General features: G+C 31.9%; 2 protein-coding genes, 1 non-coding gene and 1 pseudogene across 5 annotated transcripts; 2 read left to right on the top strand and 2 right to left on the bottom strand.

Moving 5' to 3' along the window:
- The first annotated feature begins 4,259 nt into the window (after positions 1 to 4,259).
- Positions 4,260 to 12,220, top strand: LOC114405861 (ATP-dependent RNA helicase DEAH13-like). 3 transcript variants are annotated; one of them, XM_028368375.1, is made up of 13 exons: positions 4,260 to 4,417; positions 5,262 to 5,357; positions 5,427 to 5,499; positions 5,582 to 5,656; positions 5,752 to 5,801; positions 5,917 to 5,977; positions 6,066 to 6,419; positions 6,795 to 7,034; positions 7,130 to 7,345; positions 7,911 to 8,027; positions 8,124 to 9,338; positions 9,772 to 11,305; positions 11,598 to 12,220. In XM_028368375.1, exons 2-12 carry the CDS (start codon positions 5,308 to 5,310, stop codon positions 11,287 to 11,289), a joined length of 3,969 nt encoding a protein of 1,322 aa, XP_028224176.1. In that variant the 5' UTR covers positions 4,260 to 4,417; positions 5,262 to 5,307; the 3' UTR covers positions 11,290 to 11,305; positions 11,598 to 12,220. The 3 variants fall into 3 exon arrangements, with proteins under 3 accessions (XP_028224176.1, XP_028224177.1, XP_028224178.1); XM_028368376.1 differs by having other exon boundaries at positions 4,283 to 4,417; positions 5,285 to 5,357; XM_028368377.1 differs by having other exon boundaries at positions 4,283 to 4,417; positions 5,280 to 5,357.
- A 548-nt stretch (positions 12,221 to 12,768) lies between these two features.
- TRNAK-CUU lies at positions 12,769 to 12,841 on the bottom strand. Its single transcript has one exon. It is a non-coding gene; the product is annotated as a tRNA-Lys (tRNA).
- A 1,187-nt stretch (positions 12,842 to 14,028) lies between these two features.
- LOC114405860 lies at positions 14,029 to 22,639 on the bottom strand (annotated as a pseudogene).
- LOC114405859 lies at positions 18,963 to 22,386 on the top strand. Its single transcript, XM_028368374.1, has 7 exons — positions 18,963 to 19,197; positions 19,310 to 19,366; positions 19,560 to 19,685; positions 20,784 to 20,853; positions 21,263 to 21,355; positions 21,485 to 21,598; positions 21,935 to 22,386. Exons 1-7 carry the CDS (start codon positions 19,001 to 19,003, stop codon positions 21,986 to 21,988), a joined length of 711 nt encoding a protein of 236 aa, XP_028224175.1. The 5' UTR covers positions 18,963 to 19,000; the 3' UTR covers positions 21,989 to 22,386.
- Positions 22,640 to 22,977: the final 338 nt, after the last annotated feature.

The raw sequence follows: 22,977 nt of genomic DNA, 5'->3' as shown, positions 1-22,977 counted from the left end.
AATATTTTTTAAAATTATTTTGAAATTTAATTTAATTTTAATATTTTTTTATTTTCATTTGTTTATTTTTTAAAATTTTGGAAAATTCATTACTCATCTAATAATACCATTAAATATGTTTGTTTCACATCATCTTCTATTATCGGGAATATGAATGAGAGAATATTGGTAACTCAATGGCAATTGTATTCAGATTTTATATATGTCTAATTTTAACCAATTAATGAATTAAATTCAATATTGGTAGAATAATGATACAAAATGTAAATTTTAACATAAATAAAGATAATTAAAGAGATATAACACAAACACTTTTGGGGTGAGTTGTTGGTTGAAGCAGAATTATGGAACATGTTGGGAATCAGCCTACCGAAACTACTTTGATGCAACATTAAGGATTTTTTACTATTTAACATCATTCTGATTATTACCTTCACCCGTTAACCTAACCTAACCATGATCCCTCATGTAAAAGAACCTAAAGTACCTAATTTCACTCCTAATCTCTTAAGAGTTTCATCAAAAAAATTGCTTTAAGAATAAAGATGCATAAATAAGGTTAAATAATACCATTTTAACCCTAGATATGGAATACCTAGATGTTCTTTTCAAGTTCTTAAGAGATAAACATTTTTTCAATGCATAAACCTTATAACACTATATGAGCATGGGTGGTCAAACCATAAACATGATATTAAGCACAAAAAAGAGACAATAATATCAAAATAGCATTAAATAGATGGTTAGAATCATTACATCAAGAGAGTTTGGTTGTTGATCTCTCAACAATGGATGGTTTAGCCTCTAATTGTCATGAAAGGTTTACTAATGCAAAAAGGAAACAAGAGGTGTTGAAGAAAATGAAGGAAATGATTCCCAAGTGAGTGGGTTCTCCCTCTTCTCTCGTGCCCTAGCTCTTTCTTTGGTCCCCAAAAAAATTACCCTCTGGGTTCTCCCTTTTCCCCCTCTAAAACGCAACACAATCATGTTTTTTAACATCGATTGTGCGCTTGCACATGGACGCTAAGTGCACTTGCAAAGTCCAGCTAACATAAGTGACTCCATGCTTAGCCGCCAGATGCGAGCTAAGCCGTCAGATGCACGCTAAGTGTAGCCTCCAAGCTGGCTCCTCACACTAAGCAGTTGTTGACGCACTGAGCGCGTTGCTCTAGTTCTTCAACCCTTTTCGAGGTCTCCTGTATAATTCTACCAAAAAAAATACACCCAAAAATAGTATAAATGAACTAACTTTAGCATATACTAGATAAAAATTCAAAAGAAGCTAAATTCTTAATATTTTAGCACAAAAAACAATAAAAGAGAGGAAAATTAGATAATAACTATGTGATTTAAATATTCAAATTACATATGCATAATAATTATCAAATATTTACTTCTATGTTTACTAAAAGGTTATCAAAATATAATTTGAGAAAAAAATATTATGCACTAATACTAATACTGTAAAAAATTTTACACGATCATCCAATCATAACATATCATGTATAGTAAGTTTGTTGACTTTTAAAATAATTATTTTAAAGTAATTTAAATAATGATTTGTAAGTTGATAAGGGTGTAAAACTATTTTTACACCATCAACGTATAAATATTAAACTCATATTTTTTTGTATCTTTTATTTCCACGATGAAGAGTGAGAAAGTGATATTTTTATTGGAATATATGAATTTTTTTTATTACACATGTGTTTTCTATTTTTACTTAAATTATTTGAATTTTATAAATAGTATCATTTTATTTCTTGAAATTATAAATTATTTTTGAAGTAGTCTTTAAAATTAGAAAAATGTTAAGCAAATTCTTAAACTCAAAATTTGTTAGTCATATTAGGCCTGATGTCTAGTTTCAAACTTTCAATGCTGTAGAATTTTGACTTGATGACAGGGTCTTGGAGATCGAAAGTTTTTGCATTTTAAGGAAAAATACCAATTCTAAGAAAATAAAAGGAGGAGAAAATAATTTGGGAAGTAGGGTTTGCGACAGTTGCTAGCGGTTGATAACAATTGTGACAACTTTTGGTCACAAAATGAAAATTTCATCCTAAAGGCTTTTTGTTTTTTTTTAACTAGAGGTATTTTAGGTTATTTTGTGTTTTTTATTTGATACCTAATAAATCTCATTTTACTTCATTAGTTTATTTTTTGAGTAAAATGATACCTCAAATTATAACTTTATGTTTAATTCGGAAATTAAATTCCAAACTTTTTAACTAACAGATTTAAGTATCGAACCATTCGTGTCATGAACAATAGATAATTTATGTTTGTTTTAGATATTCTTTTTTGAAGCAATCTTTTTTAATATTATTGTTTTTTTAACTTCTTTCCTATCATTAATATTGCCTTCTCAAATCATGTCCATCCATTCTAAAATAAATAAAAAATTTGAACGGTTATTATTTTGTTTCCCATGGTGGGCGAGTGGCTCAAATGAAATAGGATAAAATCGATAAAATACGACGGATAGGGGTGGAAATGAGCCAAGCCAAACCAAGCTTTACTAGGCTTGAGCTCGGCTTGAGTTGAATATGTAAGGCTTGAGCTTGGTTCATTACCTATCATAGGCTTTTTCTAAAGGCTCAACTCGGCTTACATAAAAGTCTGGCTTGACCCACGAGCCTATTTAAAAGCTTGCTTAAAGACGTCTTTGATTAATTAATTATTTTAAAACCTAGTGAAATATTAACTAAAAAAAAACTTATAAAATTTCGTCTAAGTAATGTACAAATCCAAAAATAATTGATAAATAAAATCATATTGAATTCAAGTCGTTAAAGCACAAAGTATATCAAAAGAAAATAAAAAGAGCATAATATTAAAAAATGTATGGATTAGGTCCTCAATCCCAAAGCTTACAAATCTATTTTAAGTCCAAGCCCATAAACGAAATAAAATAAAATCTGGCCAAGATAAGATAAGATTAGATGAAATAAAATTTGGACGAAATAAAATCTAGATGGAATAAAATCTGGATAAAATAAAATCTAGATGAAATAAAATCTGGATAAGATAAGATTTGATAAAATAAAGTTATTATTATTATTATTATTATGATTGTTAGTTAAACAAACCGACTTTTTTTTATAGTTTGAATTTGACCTTTTTATCTAAAATGACTTTTTAAAAAGCTTGAGTTTGGCCTTTATAGTAAACAAGTCGAGCCTAACCGAGCCTTACGCAGGTCGAGCCAAAGGCCCTTGACAAACTGCTCGGCTCATTTTCACCCCTAACGACGGATCTGGATTCTCTCTAGCCAAGTTGTCTCCCGCAAGATTATAGACCATTGGATATATCTAATGGTCAAAATTACAAAATATTAGCCTTCTCTCTCACTCTCTGACCCGTTACAAAGCAATGCATTCTTATTATTTAAATGTTTTGTGCTTATGATGCTATTTTTTTATTTAATAATTATCAGATTTCATAATATCATAATATTAATAATTTTAAAGATTATAGAATAATTGAAACTAAAATAAATTCTAACCAAGAAAAAAATATAAAAATGAAAAATGTGATAAAGAAAAAAAATATTATATAGGGAAAGTGAATATATATATATATATATACTTTGAAAGATGAGAGAGATAACGGAAAAAATATCTAATAAATAGTATGTTAAAAAGAAAAATTGGCTATTAAAAAATGATGAAATCTATCTAAAACAATATATATTTGCTATCATTTAGTTGATATATATATATATATATACTTTCTTACCTTTGTATCACACCGGGCCCATGAGAGTTTGGTTGCAGTAGTAATTGACCTCTAAGATCTAGTAACTTTCTTTTTTTAAGTACTCACCCCTATTATAATAAAGGAGCCCATACACTTATAGAGAAAAGAGAGAGACATGTTGGATCTCGAAGTCACAAAACCTAAAAAAACATATTTTTACATATTAATATTTAATCTCAGTTTCAATTATTTTATAATCTTTAAAATATTATTAATATATAAAATGTTATGAAATCTCCTAATTATCAGATTGAATAAATAATATCATGAGCACAAGATATTATAAATAAAAAAATTGGGTTCACATGGACAACACGAAAAGTTGTGGACTGTAGCGAGTTACAACTTACAAGTGAGAAAGAAAAGGAAGCTTTAAACCTTTTTAAATTTATAATCTCAACCGTTAAATATATCCAATGGTCTAGAATGATGCATGAGAGAAGCTGGAGACAGTTTAGCAGGAGAGGATCCAAATCCAGAAAACGACACCATTTTGCTCAAATAATTAAAAAGGAAAATATTCTGCTTACCCTATTCGTTACAATCAGTAGTGTAGTTTGAGAACAACCTGAAAAAGTTCTTCCCAGCAACTCCGCCGTGCGCCGCCGCCAAACTCCAACGAAGCTCCCGTCGCCGCCGAGACACGCCATCGCAGGTTAGCTGCACTTGTTTCATGATTCCTTCCGTCCTTTATTTATCATATGAACAATAGTATCTGAATTAACCTATTATTCATTATGTGATTAATGTAATCACTAATTAGGTTAATTGAATAAGCTATGTGTGTGTGTATGACATTCTGCACATAGACATAGGTGAAGTAACTATGTCACTGGAATAATTATTTTGAGCATGATATGCCTACGTGGCAGTTCTTATCATGTGCACTGTAATTTTAATTCAAATTGGAAGAGTGTTTAAGCAAAAAAGCACACGTGAAATTTGGAGTTCGAGAACTCAGTTTAGTATGTTCAGTGTGTAATGTGCTGATGTTTTAATTTTTTTATACATGTCTTATCGCATTGAGGTTGCTTTAATCAAAACTCTCGTATGGTTTTTGTTTGAAACTCGATAAAATCTATGGTTGTGAAGTTGTGATGGTATCTAAATATCACTGTCTTTTATGAATGCAATGGTATTGAATTTCCATGCTCTGTAGTGGTATCAATATTGTGATGCTATCGAAATTCCAAGCACTTTTTGAATGCTCGTTAGTTTCTTAGATGTAGAAGTAAATAAATAGTCTATTGTGCAGTTCTGTTTGTTGAAATAGAAGATTTTAGTGGAACTGAAGGTTTTATTGTGACAAATCTGGGGGCTTTTTGGGTGTATACAACTTCAGTTGATCCTGCTTGTTATGTATTAGTCTATTAGTCAATAAGCTCCTGATTGATTTTTCTAAATAAAACGTTATTTTAACATGAGATCAGTGTCCATTGTTTTGACTTTTAACACCAGCAAAGAAAGTTTTTTCGTCATTAATTGGGTCTTATTCACAGAAACCCTCTGTTGCATAGGGCAGAACTGGTTTCTGAGCATAGCAGAATGGAAACTTGGGAAAGTTCTGGAGACCAAATTGAGTTCAATTCTCAAAGGTAAATTACTCGCCTTTTTTACGAGTCTTTAATCATTTGAATGACCCTTGCTTTTTTTTTTTTGGGTAGTTTGGGTGATGGTGATAGCAATGCTCTAATTTTGCCTGCTAAGAGGATGAGGAAGAGGAAAGGGAAGGAACAGGTAGGGACAGTTGAACATGCTTATTTGTTCATTCAATTTGCATGCTTACAAATTTTGTCTGATCAAAGTTCTGTTGACTTAGGAAAATGGAAAAGTCAAATCAAATAAGAAACAAAAATTGAGCAAACCTCAAAAAAGGAAGATGAAGAAGTTAGAGGTTTGTTGGGTGGCCAAAAGGGGAATGCTTTTTATTATCTTCTCTTCTTTAGTTCAGTTTAGTCTCAGTTTGTTTGGTTCCCTTTGTTTATGTAGGATGACAAGGAGAAGCAACTTCTGCTGGAAAAAGCCATTAAGACATTGAAGTATGTCAATAACTTATTATCCAGTTACAGTTTCTGCTTTAATGCTGTTTTCTGTGGAAAGCATTAAGTTTTTGACCAAAGTTTGAATTTTTATTTTTATTTTATTTTATTTCAGTGAAAACACACTTCCAGAGTATGCGTATCCTCTTTTGCTGTCTTCATGCAATATAAATCGGGTTTGTGTTGTTGAAACAGTGATAGTTTTATGGAAAAATTGTTTAGTGTTGAGACTGTTTGTTTACCGGTGCCATCATACATTTGCAGGATGAGACTATGAAGGAAAAGCGTAGAAGGGCTGTTCATCTATTAAAAGAAGGATTGGAGGTTTCATATGATGGGTTGTCTATGAAACCTGAGACGGATGAGATTCATTTAGAGCAAGTTGATGAAGTTGAAGAAAATGACATTCAAATTCAACCCATTAGCCCAGAAGAAGTCTTAAATACAACATCAGTTTCTTTAGAGTCCTCTCAAGAACCAGTTCATGGCAATGAAGTTGAAACTTATAAATATGTTTCTGAACATCCTACTGACATTTCCATTGACAACCATCTTGATGAAATCAGAAGTTCTCCCATGTCTTGTTCTATTGATGAAATAAAAGGCACCAAGTCAAAGGTATTGTTCCTACTCAGATTGCAAGTTAGTATGTACAATCAAGGCACAAGATATAATTCAACTGTGTCATTTGGACCATTGGAGGAATACCCCCATATTTATAACACTTATGCATTAGTCCTTATATTCGTCACCTTCTTTTTTTTGTATGTAAAAATTACAGATGCTTTCAAAGTTTGTTTCCTATTTTGTTAATTTTGGAAGAAATTATCTTGTATATGCAGTACACTATGCTTATATACCTGTAATGGTAGTTACTGGTTAGTTAATGTGTCATTTTTTGTTATTAATTGACAACATGATTTATGAGATCCCTTTTGTCTTTCTTTAAGTTACTTTAATGCTTTTTGGCTCTTGTTTGTTAACATGGGACAGTATAGGACAAACGAGAACCATAACTCCAATGAATTGAGCAACCTTCCAGGTTATTCTGCACCAAGGCGGTCAAATGTTCCTACTGTTGTGCATGTGTATAGACCAACTGAGGTTGAAGACAAAAGAAAGGATCTGCCTATAGTTATGATGGAGCAAGAGATAATGGAAGCTATAAATGACCGTTCTAGTGTTATCATATGTGGAGAAACTGGGTGTGGTAAAACAACTCAAGTTCCTCAGGTGAGTTTGTCTGCTACCTGATTATGGTGATAGTGTCTATCATTTTAATAAGCTTACCCGCTGATTATTCTCTTTTAATTTTTGAAATTTATCAGTTTCTTTATGAAGCTGGTTATGGTTCAAGTAAGGGTATTATTGGTGTTACTCAACCACGCCGGGTGGCAGTTCTTGCCACAGCTAAGCGTGTGGCATATGAGCTTGGTCTTCATCTAGGGAAGGAGGTTGGTTTTCAAGTTAGATATGACAAGAAGATTGGAGAAAGTTGTTCAATCAAGTTTATGACTGATGGAATTTTGCTACGAGAAGTTCAGGTTATTATATTTTACCCCATTTCCCCCCTCTCCATTTTTTAATTTTGAGACTATCAAGCTTCCTACTGGATGAAAAATGAATAATAAATTGAAAGTCCTATCATGCATTAAGTTTTAAGTAACATACAAGGATCACTCAACTTAATGCATGATAGGATCTTTCAATTTATTATTCATTGTGTAACATCTTAATCAATCATTTCTGGAGGCTAATTACTTGAAAACATTTATTTATTGGTGAAATATTTAAGAACATTGTCTATATGTGAATTTGAATGCATTTTGGGATGATGTATATTCCAAATCTCACTTTAGATTGGAAACTGAAAATTGATTTATTATAAATTTACCTCTTTCATTTGTTTGCACCATGTTTATTGTGATCAATAGTTGCAAGTATCATTCTTATCAGCAAAGCGGTGTTGCTATTATTTTATTATTGTCGTGATGATAACTGTGTGCTATATTAGGATGATGCTCTGATGTAATTGTGCCTTCTTATATTAGTTACACTAGAATACAAAATCATATGTACTTCTGTTGTTTAATTAAATACCTGGTGCAGAATGATATTTTGTTGAGGCGTTATTCTGTCTTAATTCTTGATGAGGCTCATGAGAGGAGCTTGAACACAGACATTCTGATTGGGATGCTCTCACGTGTAATTAAAACTCGCCAAATGGTAAGTGTTAAAGTGATTTCTTTTACAAAGGAAATATTTTAATAGATACCTCTGGCATTCTAATAAGGATGGTCTTTTATTTTGCTATTATGACAGATTTATAATGAACAGCAGAAGATGATACTTTCAGGGGAAAATATAAGTCCCGAAAAAATGGTCTTTCCATTAAAACTTGTGCTTATGAGTGCCACCTTGCGAGTACAAGACTTCACTTCTGGAAAGTTATTCCATACTCCTCCACCTGTGATAGAAGTTCCTACAAGGCAATTTCCAGTAACAGCGTATTTCTCAAAGAAAACAGAGAAAACAGATTACATTGGAGAAGCATATAAGAAGGTCTTGGCAATTCACAAGAGGTTGCCACCTGGGGGCATACTTGTCTTTCTCACTGGGCAAAGGGAAGTAGAGGACTTGTGCAGGAAGTTACGCAAAGCATCAAGGGAGTTTATCAAGAAAAAAGTTGAAGGGTCTTTGGAAACTGATAGCACTGTGGTCCATGAAACAAATTCTGTTGAGGGAGTAAATATTAATGAGATCAATGAAGCATTTGAGGTTCATGGAAGTTCGTCCATCCAGCAAACCGATAGATTTAGTTGTTATGATGAAGATGAGGATAATGTAAATTGGAATGAATCTGATTTTTCTTATGATTCAGAAACAGATAGTGAACTGGAATTTGATGAGGATGATGATAATCTTGAGCTTTCAGAGAACAAAAGTAATATTGTGGATGTCTTAGGACAGGCAGGAAGTCTTGCTTCATTGAAGGCTGCTTTTGAAAAATTGTCTGGGCAAGCCACATTAAGCTCCTCAAATGAAGAGGAGGCATCTGTGAATATAGAAGGTAATTTAGATCAATCAAAAGTTTTCAGGGAGAAAAGAGCTAAAGAAAATTGCAGTACTCCAGGTGCACTCTGTGTTCTACCTCTGTATGCCATGCTTCCTGCAGCAGCTCAACTTCGTGTATTTGAAGAAGTCAAGGACGGAGAGCGGCTTGTTGTTGTTGCCACAAATGTTGCTGAAACATCTTTAACAATCCCAGGGATAAAGTATGTGGTTGATACTGGGAGAGAAAAGGTGAAGAATTATGACCCCTCTAATGGCATGGAGACATACGAAGTACAATGGATAAGTAAGGCATCTGCCGCACAGCGTGCAGGCAGATCTGGAAGAACTGGACCTGGACACTGTTACCGTCTCTATTCTTCTGCAGCCTTTAGTAATGAATTTCCTGAGCACTCTCCTGCCGAAGTTGAGAAAGTGCCTGTTCATGGTGTTGTCCTTCTCTTGAAATCCATGCATATTAAAAAGGTAGGTTAAGTGTGTTACCATATCCTTTGAGTTTTCATTCCATTTGCTTGTTTATGTTGGGTGCTATCATTAGATGACAAAGTAGGAGGTAGTTTATTAAGTTCTCCTTTCTGATAGCCTGGCTATTTATCATGGGCTGAATGAGGGAATGGGATGCTTCTTATTCCAAAGGCAAAAGGTCTTCAACAACATATATCATTAAGATATTATTCACAGATTGTTCCTGTTTGGTTCTAAGGCATTATAATCTCAATTTTGTTCCTGCATTGTCAATTTTGTTATATATTGTAAAATTTATCAAGCTTTTTAAATGTCTGGCCATGTGATTTATTCAATTCCTTCCTGATCAAACTGGATCTTTTCTTTTTCTATTCTCTGTTTTTTTTTTTAGTTTGAGATATTTCTATACTCATTATTATTGCTTCTCATTCAGGTTGCAAACTTCCCATTTCCTACTTCTCTTAAAGATTCTTCTCTGCTTGAGGCTGAGACTTGCTTGAAAGCTCTTGAAGCACTTGATAACAAGGATGAACTTACACTTCTAGGAAAAGCCATGGCACATTATCCCTTGAGTCCTCGTCATTCTAGAATGCTTCTCACTGTTATTAAAAATACAAGACATGTGCATAAATTTAATCCAAATATGCTTTTGGCATATGCTGTTGCAGCCGCTGCAGCTTTGAGCTTGTCAAACCCTTTTGTAATGCAATATGAAGATGATAGCAGCAGAGATTCAGAGATGTCTGAGAAATCTAGCTTGGGAGACGGTGACAAAGGCATTGGTAAAAAAGAAAAGTCAAGGAAAAAGAAACTAAAAGAAACAGCTAAAGTTGCACGTGAAAAATTTCGAGTTGTCACTAGTGATGCCCTAACCATAGCTTATGCTTTGCAGTGTTTTGAACATTCACAGAAATCAGCAGAATTCTGTGATGACTATGCATTGCATTTCAAAACCATGGATGAAATGTCCAAACTTAGACAACAGCTACTTAAACTGGTCTTTTATCAGAGCGATAAAGGTGGTTTTGAAGAAGAGTACTCATGGACTTGTGGAAGTTTAGAGGATGTAGAACGTGTTTGGCAGGCTTCTTCTGAAAAATATCCTCTTTCTCTGGTTGAGGAAAGGCTCATCTGTCAAGCAATATGTGCTGGCTGGGCAGATAGGGTTGCTAAACGTATTACAGCTTCTTCTAGGGCCTCTGATGGAGAGAATACTTCTCGTGCTTTAAAGTACCAATCAAGCATGGTTGATGAAAGTGTTTTCCTTCATCGTTGGTCATCAGCTTCCATAGTAGGCCCCGAGTTTTTGGTTTACAATGAACTGTTAGAGACCAAAAGACCGAACAAAGAAGGGATAACAAGTGCCAAGAGAGCATATATGCATGGAGTAACAAGTGTAGAGCCAGCTTGGCTAGTCGAGCATGCAAAGTCTTCATGCATCTTCTCTCCTCCCCTGATGGATCCTAGACCTTATTATGATGCCCAGACTGACCAAGTAAAATGTTGGGTAATCCCAACCTTTGGGCGTTTCTGTTGGGAGCTTCCGAAGCATTCATTGTCCATTAGCAATGACGAACATCGGGTGCAAGTGTTTGCGTATGCTTTGCTTGAAGGCCAGGTGTGTCCATGTTTAAAATCTGTTAGAAAATACATGTCAGCCGCCCCTGAAAGTATTATGAAGAGAGAAGCATTGGGTCAAAAAAGGGTGGGAAATCTTTTAAGCAAGTTAAAGAGCAGGCTTATTGATAGCTCTGCTATGCTAAGAATGGTGTGGAAGGAGAATCCTAGGGAATTATTTTCAGAAATTTTGGATTGGTTTCAGCAGAGTTTTCACAAGCACTTTGAAGAGCTATGGTTACAAATGGTTAATGAACTGCTTATGGAGAAACAAGAACGACCTCTGCATAAAAGTTCTAAAAAAAAGAAAGTAAAATCTAAATCACTACGATAGTTGCTCAGCAGTGAAGGTAAAACACATTTTTCAATTGTTTGTGCAATCTAAGTTACTAATGTATTTCCTGTATTGACAGAAATTCAGTCAATTTTTTTAGATATAGTTTTTTGTTTGCTCAGCAGTGTTAGAAGAGAAAAAAGTTAGAGAAATTTTACAAAGAAATTGATATATAATTCAGGGAGAAGGATCAACATGTGTTGGGTGGAAGGGTTGAGTTGTGGGTTTAATACGGTGCCTAGCTTGCATCTTATCCGAACCAGCATATCATTTTTTTGTTGTCTTGAATATTATGTTGCCTTTTGCAGGAAAAGAAAGCATCCCAGTTTTGACCAAGTCAGTGTTGACAAGAAAATGATGGGCATCTCCATCACTGTATTCATCCTGAACTACCTCCCACCCTAATTGCCGTAGCATGCTCAATCACAAAGCTGAACTAATTTATTAGCATGAGAAATGCTTCAGAAATTCTCTGCTATTCTTTATCCTCTTTGGTATGCTTTGAAGGAAGCTGTATAGCTTTGTGGGAAAAAATTAAGAAAATTATGAGTTGAAATTGTCAAATTGATCCGAATTGAATTTGTTCTTAGTTTTCTATCTTGCTGAATTTATTGGCTAACAATTTTGTAGTGAGTAGACAAATAGTAGTTGGATTTGATTGCTCATGAGCCAAAATTTGAATATTTTGGTGAAGCAAGGAGTATTAGCAATTTTTGAAGAGCATTTCTGGAAGCATTATTCCTTGATCTACACCATTAACAAATTCTATACTCGAAGCCCATATGCTGTCTAACTTATTTCCTAGATTGTATCAGAACATAGAAAAGGTTATATAATCAGCATAATGAAATATTTGATTGGTGCTTCTTGTTTGTAGCTTCCTAGTGCTTAATTTATAACAATAATAAAGGCCATTGGAAGTTTCGGTGTTTATATTTTTAGACTATATTATTATCCTTTAACTGCACACTTGATTTTTATTTAACCTTTCGCATCTATATAAATCGTTCTTTCCCCTCTCTTTTCCCCTTTAATATATTAAAAAAAATGGACACCATTTCTTCACATTCTCTATGTATATTGGTTACATTTAGAAATAGTATATTATTCATTTCTATGTAATGAAAGTTAATAATTTTCAGTCAAATTTGACTGTCTTAAATCTGAAAAATGATTTGTCAATAAACTAGAATAATAAAATTTGCACATACCTAAAATTTAATAAAAATGCAACCACATTAAGTAAAAAAAATAAATTTCTAAACTAAAATTAACTCATTATAATATATCTAATTTATCGTTTCGTTCCTAAAAAACAGAGTGGACACAGACACTGTCTTTCTGCTAGTTTTGATATTACGGTCAGGTTTTGACCAACCGTGCACTTATTTGATAACATAAGATGCCAAAAGAAAAGTATACAAAGGAAAGGTGCATATGATTTAATAAAAAAAAAAACTATAATGTAAGGGGAAAAAACGCCCACCGTGGGGCTCGAACCCACGACCACAAGGTTAAGAGCCTTGCGCTCTACCAACTGAGCTAGACGGGCTTTTGACTATAATGAATCTCTCTCTATTTTTTAACCAAATAATTCTTTGTAGCATGGCATCAAGACACTTATTTCTGCATTAAATTATAAAATGTACATACCTATAAATAAGTATATATATATATATATATATATATATATATATAAAACTTGAATTATGGGCTATTCTGTTGGGTGTCCCTATAGCTTGGAATAGAGGGTTCAAGGACATGTTGGTCGAGTCGGATTTGTCGACTGCTATTGCTCTTGTGAAGGATGGTTGTCCTGCTACTCACGCATCTTTTAATATGGTTGAAGTAATAAAGAAGTTCATGGTTAATGGTGGTGTTTATGAGTGGAACCACATATATAGAGAAACAAATCAAATGGCAGATACTCTTGCAAAGTATGGGTTCCTTCTTTTAAAATCTTTGATTTTGTTACATCTTTTCTTTTTAGTCTGATTATGGCTGATGTATTTGGAACTTTCTTTCCACGTGGCTTTTAATAAAGTCCTTTCTCTTGGGGTGTCTTAGTTCCATGTTTGTCACCGAAAAAAAAACACCCTTCAAATTATAATTCTTTATGATCTTAATTAACTTGAAATTAATGAAAACTATATTTTTATTTTCTCATTTTAAAAGATTTAAATCTTAAATTATACATCTCTATAAAATATTAGCAATATGTTTTATTATAGCTTTGCTTTCTCTCTGATACGTTCTGCATAAGAAAAGTTAGACAAAATTTATCTTAAAAATTGAGCTTAGCATAATAATCTTGAAAGGAATGCGAGCAAACTATATTAACAGCATCGTACTTAAAATGAGGAATGTGAGCAACTATATTAATAGTATTGTACTAACACATTTTAAGTTCCAAATTATTTAATAAAACTATTACATGGTGCTACAACTATTTATACAGCTTCTAAAACAATTGGTTTTAAGGGGGGAGAAAATATAATATTACACATTAGCTGAATATAACTACAAATGCTGCCAGTTTCTCAACAAGGAAACAAGGTTATGAAATACAAGTAAATTCAAATTAGGAAATAGAACTCAAGTAGTGTGTAGTGTCTGTTTTTTCAATCACAAGCTTTATTATTTCTCTCGCTTATTTAATAGTGTTGCATAGAAGGCTCTGTGTGTTGTGACAACCATTTAATTTAAATGGTAACTCCACACCCAAAATATAATAATTGCAGATGCTCAAGCAATCAAGGGTTATGAATGAAGGCATCAGGTTGTCTTTGTGGTGATGAGGCTTGGAACTCTGGCAAAGTTTTGTATGTTTCATTCAATCTACTCAGGGTAGGGGATTTGGACAGCAAAAACTCAAAACAAATTGCAAATGTTCATCATATATAGAGGGTTTATATTTTCTTCTATCAGGCAGCAGCATTTAGTGATGGTAGAAAAATAATTTTATTGATAATGAGAATAAGAAATACTGCAAAAACTCAAAAGCAAATTGTAAATGTTCATAATATAGAGGGTTTATAATTTCTTATCTTAGGCAGAAGCATTGATTTATGATAGAAAAAGAATTTTATTGAGAACGGGGATAAGAAATACTCTACAGCATGAGAGAAAAGAACATAAACTAAGAGCATGATGCATGTAGGACAGCATGCCAATCTCTGAATATCTTCAAAGAAATTCCATGAAAGAGACCTTTGGCATGACTTCAAAGTAAAACTAGACAAGCCATGAAAACTAGACATATAGCATTTCTTTCCTACCCAGAACAATTAATGACAAAGTAAGACTGAAGATCCTTAAGACAGATCCATCCTTCACCCAGAACAATTTGACCATTTGAAACAAAAATTTAAAAATCAACCCATAGATTTCAAGACCATCTCTCTTTTAAAATATGTAAAATTATTAGGGCCATCTAATGTTTAAAATATTGATGCATTTTAACACCTTTAATTTAATTCATAGGTCCTAAAACAAGTAAGCTTAATTTGGAGGGGGAAAAAAGACAAACAAGACAAGACGAGACAAGAGAAGAATTTTGTCTCCACTTGCAACTAGTCAAACTTGTGAACCAATATTGGTAGTTTGAAACAAACGAAATATATCAAGAAATGATAAGAACTATATCACATCAATATCAAATCTCTGAGATGCCAGTGTAATTTGTGGGGCCAAAAATACATCAGCCTGCATAATACAACATTTACTTTGTTAGATATGCCTTTCCAGGTTGGGAATTTAAGCAATTAACTCATAATATCAGAAAATTTCACTGTTTCCAGCTAGATTGCTACATTAATCTATTCGAGCATAGTAAACATTAAATGACAAAGATAAGGCATATAAACCTTTGAAGATTATGAATGCGCAACAAGCTTCAGAGAAATTTAAGATTCACTTCCAACGGAGCAGGAATCTCAAAGTAGAAAGAAAAAGATAATGCTTGAAAAACTCATTTTGGCAGCACACAGAAATTTCAAAATCTATGATGAACAAACCCAGGATAATAGTTAAATTTAAAAGGGTTAAATTGGAGGGGGGAAAGATTTTCTGCTAGATTATCAGGAAAAGGTAGAGAAAGTTCCATTTACAATTTTTCTTTTCTCCATTTAATAAATAGTTTAACCTCAAGAAATATTTTCAGGAATTGATGTTGACCACAACAGCATGGAACAGATTCAAAAAAGGCATTCAAATCATATTGAAGCAAGCCATTATAGTAAATAAAAAAGAGAAAGAAGGCTTTAGGGCAACCAGATTATACCATATAGAAATGTTCCCCTGTGGCATATGTACAAACATAATCCTTCAGTAATTTTTCAAGAGCTAGACGTCGTCCAAGTAAAAGTGAAAGTAAGAGAACGGAATAAATAATGTAACAATTACAAAATACAAGGAAACAGAAGCATAGAGTATGGTTACCGGTGAAACCTTTGTCAATGTGATTCCAAACCAAACATTTTCTCCATATCTTTCTGTAGAAAAATGTAAGTGTCAAAAATCCAAAATATTTGAGCATAAGGCCAATCCAAGCATTTCAAATCAAAAGAATTAAGAATGTAGCAGAACTTTATGCATATGAAGAGGTTGTATACTGGAGTGAAAAATACTTGCAACCTGTAAAATAACAATCATCAGATAGTAGCCAAGCTACAGAAAGATTTGGAGCCACGCATGATCTATCAGTATCAGAATATTTCCTTTCAGGACATATGTTCAAATCACAGATTGGACTAGAGAATCATTTTATTTTATAGTGAGCAAATTCTTACAATGCATGGTCTTTTTATATATCTTCTATGATGCACAGATACGATATGTGTATCCAATACAATACATATCCAATACGGTGTTACGATTATTCTAAAATATATAGGATAGGATAAGTGTAACGTATATATCTAAATATGTATAAAAAAATCATAAAGCACAATAAATTATAGTTTCAAGTCTACAAATCCAAATTAGGAACATACTTCTTGGACATTACTAATGACAAAAAAATTATAAATCATTTTCATAAATCACTTTTAATTGTCTACAAATAGAAATAGTACCAATCTCATTTCTTTTTTGAAATCATTCATAAATAGGACAATTTTCATTTTTGGTTCATTAAAGAATAATACTTCTATGTTTCTATATTATGTGTGCCTTTATGTCTCTTATGTAGTTGTATTGGATTTGCATAACTTTTTTAAAGGCTTGGAAACTTCACAAATTCGTATCAGTAGAGTATCCAAGAGTATTGGTATCGAATAGGATACGTGAAGCAAATTAAAGAATCGACGCTTCATAATACATCTTGCAACCTGCAGAACTTATAGTTGGAAGCCTATATAATTCTATAACTGCTTTAGTGTATATATGTATATCATAAGATTTTATTTTGAACTTAATAAATTTAATTTACCGACCAAAAGAAAAAAACGAATTCCTCAACTGAAGAGCACAGCACGCTTTTCATTCATGGACGGTGATATATATATATATATATATATATATATATATATATATATATATATATATATATATATATATATTAATCTGTATCAAAAAATGTCAGAAATTTGATTATTTCTACTAATAAATACTATCCTTTATCAATAAAAAAAAATACCAATGTTGAGGTTCCATGAGCAAATGTGATATTTGGTTAGCTTCCATAAAATCAAGCACCACCGTCCACCAACAACTCGCTGTTTTTCATTCTATCCTTAATTTCAATTAGTAAGCGAACCCATTAACATTATTATTCCAGTGTCTTGTTTTTATCTTTGAATTGCTTGCTTATTACTTATAACACACTATTGTTCTCTTCCTTCGTCATATTTTTATTGTTGATAGTGAATTTAACCCAAAAAAAAGTATCTAAGCGTGTATTAATTAAGGAGTATATCCATATGTAAGTTTTTTCTTAGAATATATATATATATATATATATATATATATATATATATATATATATATATGTATGTATATATATTTGTTATATTTTCATCGAAACTTGTTTTCAGTTCCTAAACTTTTATATCCTCTAATTTAATCCCTAAACTATACAAAAATCTTATTTTTAATCCTTTCTGATAGAATCTTTTTATGTAAACCAAAATGACACCATAGGTATCACCATTATAAAAAATATATAACACTACCAACCCAACTCACCATTGTATTAAAAGATTATAAAAAAGTTCTCCATCTCCCTAATTATTGCATCTCCAAAACATTCTCTCATTATATATAATTGTCGGTTCTCACTTTCAACAACAACTTTTTCTCACATGCACATTCCATTCATATTGGGTGTGAAGAATGCGTTATGAATTTCGAACCACAACCTCTACGTGTAGATGTAACTTTTGAAAGTTAGAGTTTAATGTATTTGGGGGAGATATTTTAATAACTTTTTAAAAAAAAAAAAAAATTCCCATGTTATTTTAATTTATTTTTAAAATAAAAACACACTGTTTGCCATGACGTTGAATACAAGCAAACACCATTAGAACACAAGTTAACATCGTTAGTGAAAATTCTGTGAAAGATGATTAAAAATAAGTTTTTTGTAAAGTTTAGGGACTAAATTAGAGGATATAAAAGTTTAGAAACTAAAAACAAGATTTAATGAAAATATAGGGATTAAAAAATACTTTCCCTTTTTTTAAATGACATTTTTAAAATATGTAAAAAGTAAATAATTGTTAAATCTAAGGACATGTTTGGGTAATGTTTTCTAAGAATACTTTTAAGAGAAGAAAATAAAATAAAATGAGTTTCTTCCTAAGTCAAAGAAAGCTCTCCATTAACTAATTTACAAATATTCTCTCATCTTTTAAAAAAGTTATATGAGAAAGTTTCTACAAATTAATCATTTTAATTTATGAAAAAATTCATTTCATCTTTTTCTTCCTATTTTTTTTCTCTTAAGAGTACTTCTAAAAAAGACTTATCCAAACAAACTATAAATATACATATGAAGAATTTACCATACATATAAAAAAATGGAAGGGTTTATCTATCTCGAACTTAATATTAGAGTACATGTATTTAAGTGTTATTTTATTTAATACGTAAAATTATATTATTAATAGTACATGTATCTTTTTATCTAATATGGTTTTTTATTAATATTTCAAATGAGTATTATTTAAGTTTTCAATATAATATTGATAATAAGATTAATTTATAAAATTATTATTTTTATCTATTTTTTTATTTAATGTAAAATAATCTAGGACAACCCAAACAATTAATATAATGGTATAAAATTTTATGCATTCATATGGGGAGAAATTCGTATTTGATTCATAAGGTGTGTAAAATCTTCTTTGACCAATGACCACAAAATACTTTTAGTCAAATAAGTGATTTGGAGACAACCATAATTTCTAATTCAAGAAAATAAAATCTAAAATGAAACTTATTCTAAAAAGTAAACGGATATAATAACATCCTTCACAAAAACCTTTTCGTGCATATAAGCATTTCTGAATATTTGTATTATCTGAAATTGGAAATAGTCCACTATCTTAAAAACATCGAAATATAATTTTTTTTCCAAATATCCAAATCCATAAAAAAGAAAAAAAAAAAAAAGTCCCACCGCCCACCTTCTTTATCACATGATTCACATCTCATTCCTTATATTTGGTTCACATTCTTAAATTATAAATATTTCGGTCTGTGAAGATATATGTCCATAAGTTCCTTAATTTTCTCGAACCTTCATTTTCAGCTCCCAACAACAATGGCTTCAATGGCATCTTCAAGCTCCTTCTGCAACCTCAAGTTCATCACCAAACCCAACAATGGTAGAAGAAGCTCTCTTCCCCGTATTGTATTCTGTCAGAAGCACCACGATAGCACACCCACCGACCAAATCAACCGAAGGTTCTTATTTCTTCACACTCGCACTTTCTAATTCCTTTCTATGGATTATTCATATCTATTCATACCCATCTTCTGAAATCTCTTTATATTTCAATTATTTTGTCTATTGAAGAGAACTCATATTGAGAAGCAGCGAAATAGCGACCATTGGTGCCATCTTGAACTTCGGGTACCCCTCCTCTGCTTTTTTTTGGAAAATTTTTGTTTTTCATTTTATTTTGAATGTAAATTGAATTCAAGATTTGATTTTGTTGGTGGGTTTGAAGACCCTTTTGGTTTTTAATTTCGGTTTTGTTTTGTATTGGACATGGGTGGTTAAAAAAGAGAAAATTGAGTTTGTGTCTTGTGTTTTGATGGTGCAGTGGGAAAAAACCTGATTATCTTGGAGTGCAGAAAAACCCACCAGCATTAGCTCTGTGCCCGGCAACGAAGAATTGCGTGTCAACCTCTGAGAATATCAGTGATCGCACACATTATGCTCCTCCATGGTAAAAGTTTCCTTCTTTTTCTTATTTTAATTTTCACCTTGGATTTATGGGATTATATGTATTAAATGCATTTTTTTAATTGTGTTTGGACAAACTACTTAGTTAAGTGCTCATCTCATCATGTAAGTGCTTATGCATAAGTTGTTTCTATAATAAAAAAATAAAAATACATACGTATGAGTTGTTGTTGTAAGCTTTTTTCTTAAGTTATTCTGGAAATCTTATTGAAATAATCTGAAAACAACTTTTTTTTTTACATGATCTGCTGAAAACAACTTATAGACATATGGTAATCACATATCATTAAGTTAAGTTATTCCAAACACTTACATAAACACTTATAAGAGAAAAACAATAAGAAATAAAAACAAAATAAAATTTTCAATAAGTTAAAATTAGTTTATAAAAGTTTTTTTTTATTATAGAAGCTCTCTTGTATTAGCCTCTCCTAAAGTTTTTTTTTTCTTCATAATTTAGCTTAAAAAGAAACCTATTTCATTTTTTCATTTTATTTTCTTCTCTTGTAAATGCTTTTGGAGAAGTTTGTCCAAACATACCTTTACACAAATACTTATAAGATAAGTCTAATTAAGCTTTTTCAAACACACTCAAAGTTAAAGTATTTCCATTTTGTTGTTTTTTTGGGCCTTAATTTTCGGTTAACTAACTTGTGGTGTCTAAATTTCGTCTTGAGGAGGGTCTGATAAACCAGATTTAGGAGATAAGTAAGCAGTCAGTGTTTATTTATTTATTTTTTGGATTTAGTCCAAAAGGAACCTATGGCATATTTGTGAGAATCACGTTGCAATAGACAATAGTGCACCTGGAACGATTTATCACGTTTTAAACAAGTAGTCCAACCGATATTGGACTATTGACTGTTGAACATTGTTGACTTGACATAAGAATTGGACAATTGGTCACACACACATTGGCCGGTGAAAGTAGTGCAATCTTTACTTTTTATTTCTTTTTGACAAAAAAATTTTCTCTACCTTTGGCCCTTGTATTGAGCATGGTCGCAACAAAATCCAAACTTTATTATTGTATAGATGAATCATGATCTCACTTTGTTTTAGTATTTTCATTCTTTTTCAGGAACTATAATCCTGAAGGTAGGAAAAAACCTGTGAACAGAGAGGAAGCAATGGAGGAACTGATAGACGTGGTAATAAATCTAACTGAACTGAAATTTTGAATTATATCACTGGATTGCAATTTTCTTTTCCTTCCCTCTTTTAATCAACATCGATTATAATTTATAAAATTTATAAAAGGGGTGATAAACTGAAAGTAAATATACACTTTGTAATGCACTATTCCTAACACACTTTCTATTATTCATTAAAATTTATTGAAAATTACGAAGTCATGGGTGGAATTCATTGAATAAAGAGTAAGACCTACATGATTTTGTAATTTCTAATAAACTCTTACTATTAATAAAGAATGTATTTAAAAGGGTATGTTGTCAACATATCTCTAATTTATAGTTGATTTGTGATAATAGCTGGTTATTTGCACTTTTCCTTCCAATCATTGAAGTAAAGTTAAACCAGTTCCGGACAATTTTGCAGATAGAATCAACAACACCAGACAAATTTTCACCACGGATAGTTGAAAGGAAAGAAGACTATATTCGTGTGGAGTACCAAAGCTCAATTTTGGGGGTAAGTGTAACTTACATCTAAGGAAACTCATCACGAAGAAAAATGATAATTTTATACATTTGAGATGATATCAAGATTCAAGAACCATCTCTAATTTCCTTCCCTCCTTTTTCTGTCATGTGCTAACAGTTTGTAGATGATGTTGAGTTCTGGTTCCCACCGGGTAAGGGTTCTACTGTGGAGTACCGATCTGCATCTCGGTTAGGAAACTTTGATTTTGATGTGAACAGAAAAAGAATAAAGGTGTGATTTCATAATTCATGTGTTTTCTCTATAGTTAGATAAAGAAATTCTTGGTTCCATGGTAAAACTCCTCTTTCCTTCATGTCATGTCAAACATTTTATACTCAAGTAGATGATTCACTAAATTTGAGTCTCAAATGTTTTAACTTTATTCTAAATTAGTCACTTATTTTAACTGAAGGTAAATTTGGTTAACTATGATCAGAAATACATTGACATTTTTTAATTGGTAGAGATAAAGAATATTTTTTATGTACAATAAAGAGAGTATTTACTCCAGAGGATGTAAATCCCTTGCTAAATATTTTTGTGATGAAAAATCTTGGTTGTTGACAGGCACTGCGACAAGAGTTGGAGAAGAAAGGATGGGCATCTCAAGACACCATATGATGAATAAACTCAGGCAGAATTAACATCAGCATCTAAGCAAATATTATTTCATATACTTTGTGACCTTGTATACATTTGTATTAGATACAAATCTCACAGGATCATTGAAAGCAAACTTTTCTTTGATTATTGGAATTGTAGAGAAATCATTGAGAACAGTACTTCAAACTCTCGGGGAAGGAATGAAATGAAGACCTTGCCCCATATCCTTCTTCAAGTTCATTAATTGGTCCGCTTATTTACTCTTTCACCAAGTTCAATCTAACAATGTATCGTTCTTGTTTCAAGAATATTAATTTGTGTTTTGTTTCAAATGTGTTCTTCACGATTCACTTTTGTTGTAAGTTTGACTTAGCTTCTTCATGTATTAAAACTTAACCTTGTGATCAATTTGGATACTTTAGGCCTTTCTCTTATCAAAATGTACCTATGTCATGATCTCGAAATTGTTCAATCTCATTGATCCTAACTAGAAAATTCGTCCAACAGCAAAGAATGCAAAGCTAGGAAATCAAGGACGAATTTTGTTGGCTTATAGATAGGGGTTTGGCTTAATTTTGAGAATTTATTTGGTGGATTTTGGATGTATGAGGTTGAAGTTGAGTTTTAATTGAAATTTCCTTGTCCAACAAATGCAAGCAGATTTAGCATCAGGAGAAAAGATAATGCAATAAAAAAAGGTTAGACAGGATAGAGAAGCACTCTAAAGCTATGAAATAAAATCGGACAAATATCCAATGCAAATATAAGTGAAATTATAGTCTAGTTATAATGTGAAAAAGACTAGTACTTGTTCAAATCCATTTCACTGGAATTACCATGCTTAATTTTGCTTCATGGGAAAAACCCACCACGTCATTTAAAATTCTAGAAGCATTTCATACATTCCCAATCCAACTCTGGTATCTCCAACAATAAATTTCTGTGTAGCGTTTTAGGATGGCAATTTGAAGCTTCACTCACTGTAAAAACATCCACAGTAAGTTACA

The sequence above is a fragment of the Glycine soja genome, chromosome 3 (genome assembly GCF_004193775.1).
Source record: "Glycine soja cultivar W05 chromosome 3, ASM419377v2, whole genome shotgun sequence".
NCBI lineage: Eukaryota > Viridiplantae > Streptophyta > Magnoliopsida > Fabales > Fabaceae > Glycine > Glycine soja.
The sequence above is the reverse complement of the archived record's forward strand: the minus strand, read 5'-3'. Positions and strand labels throughout refer to the sequence as shown.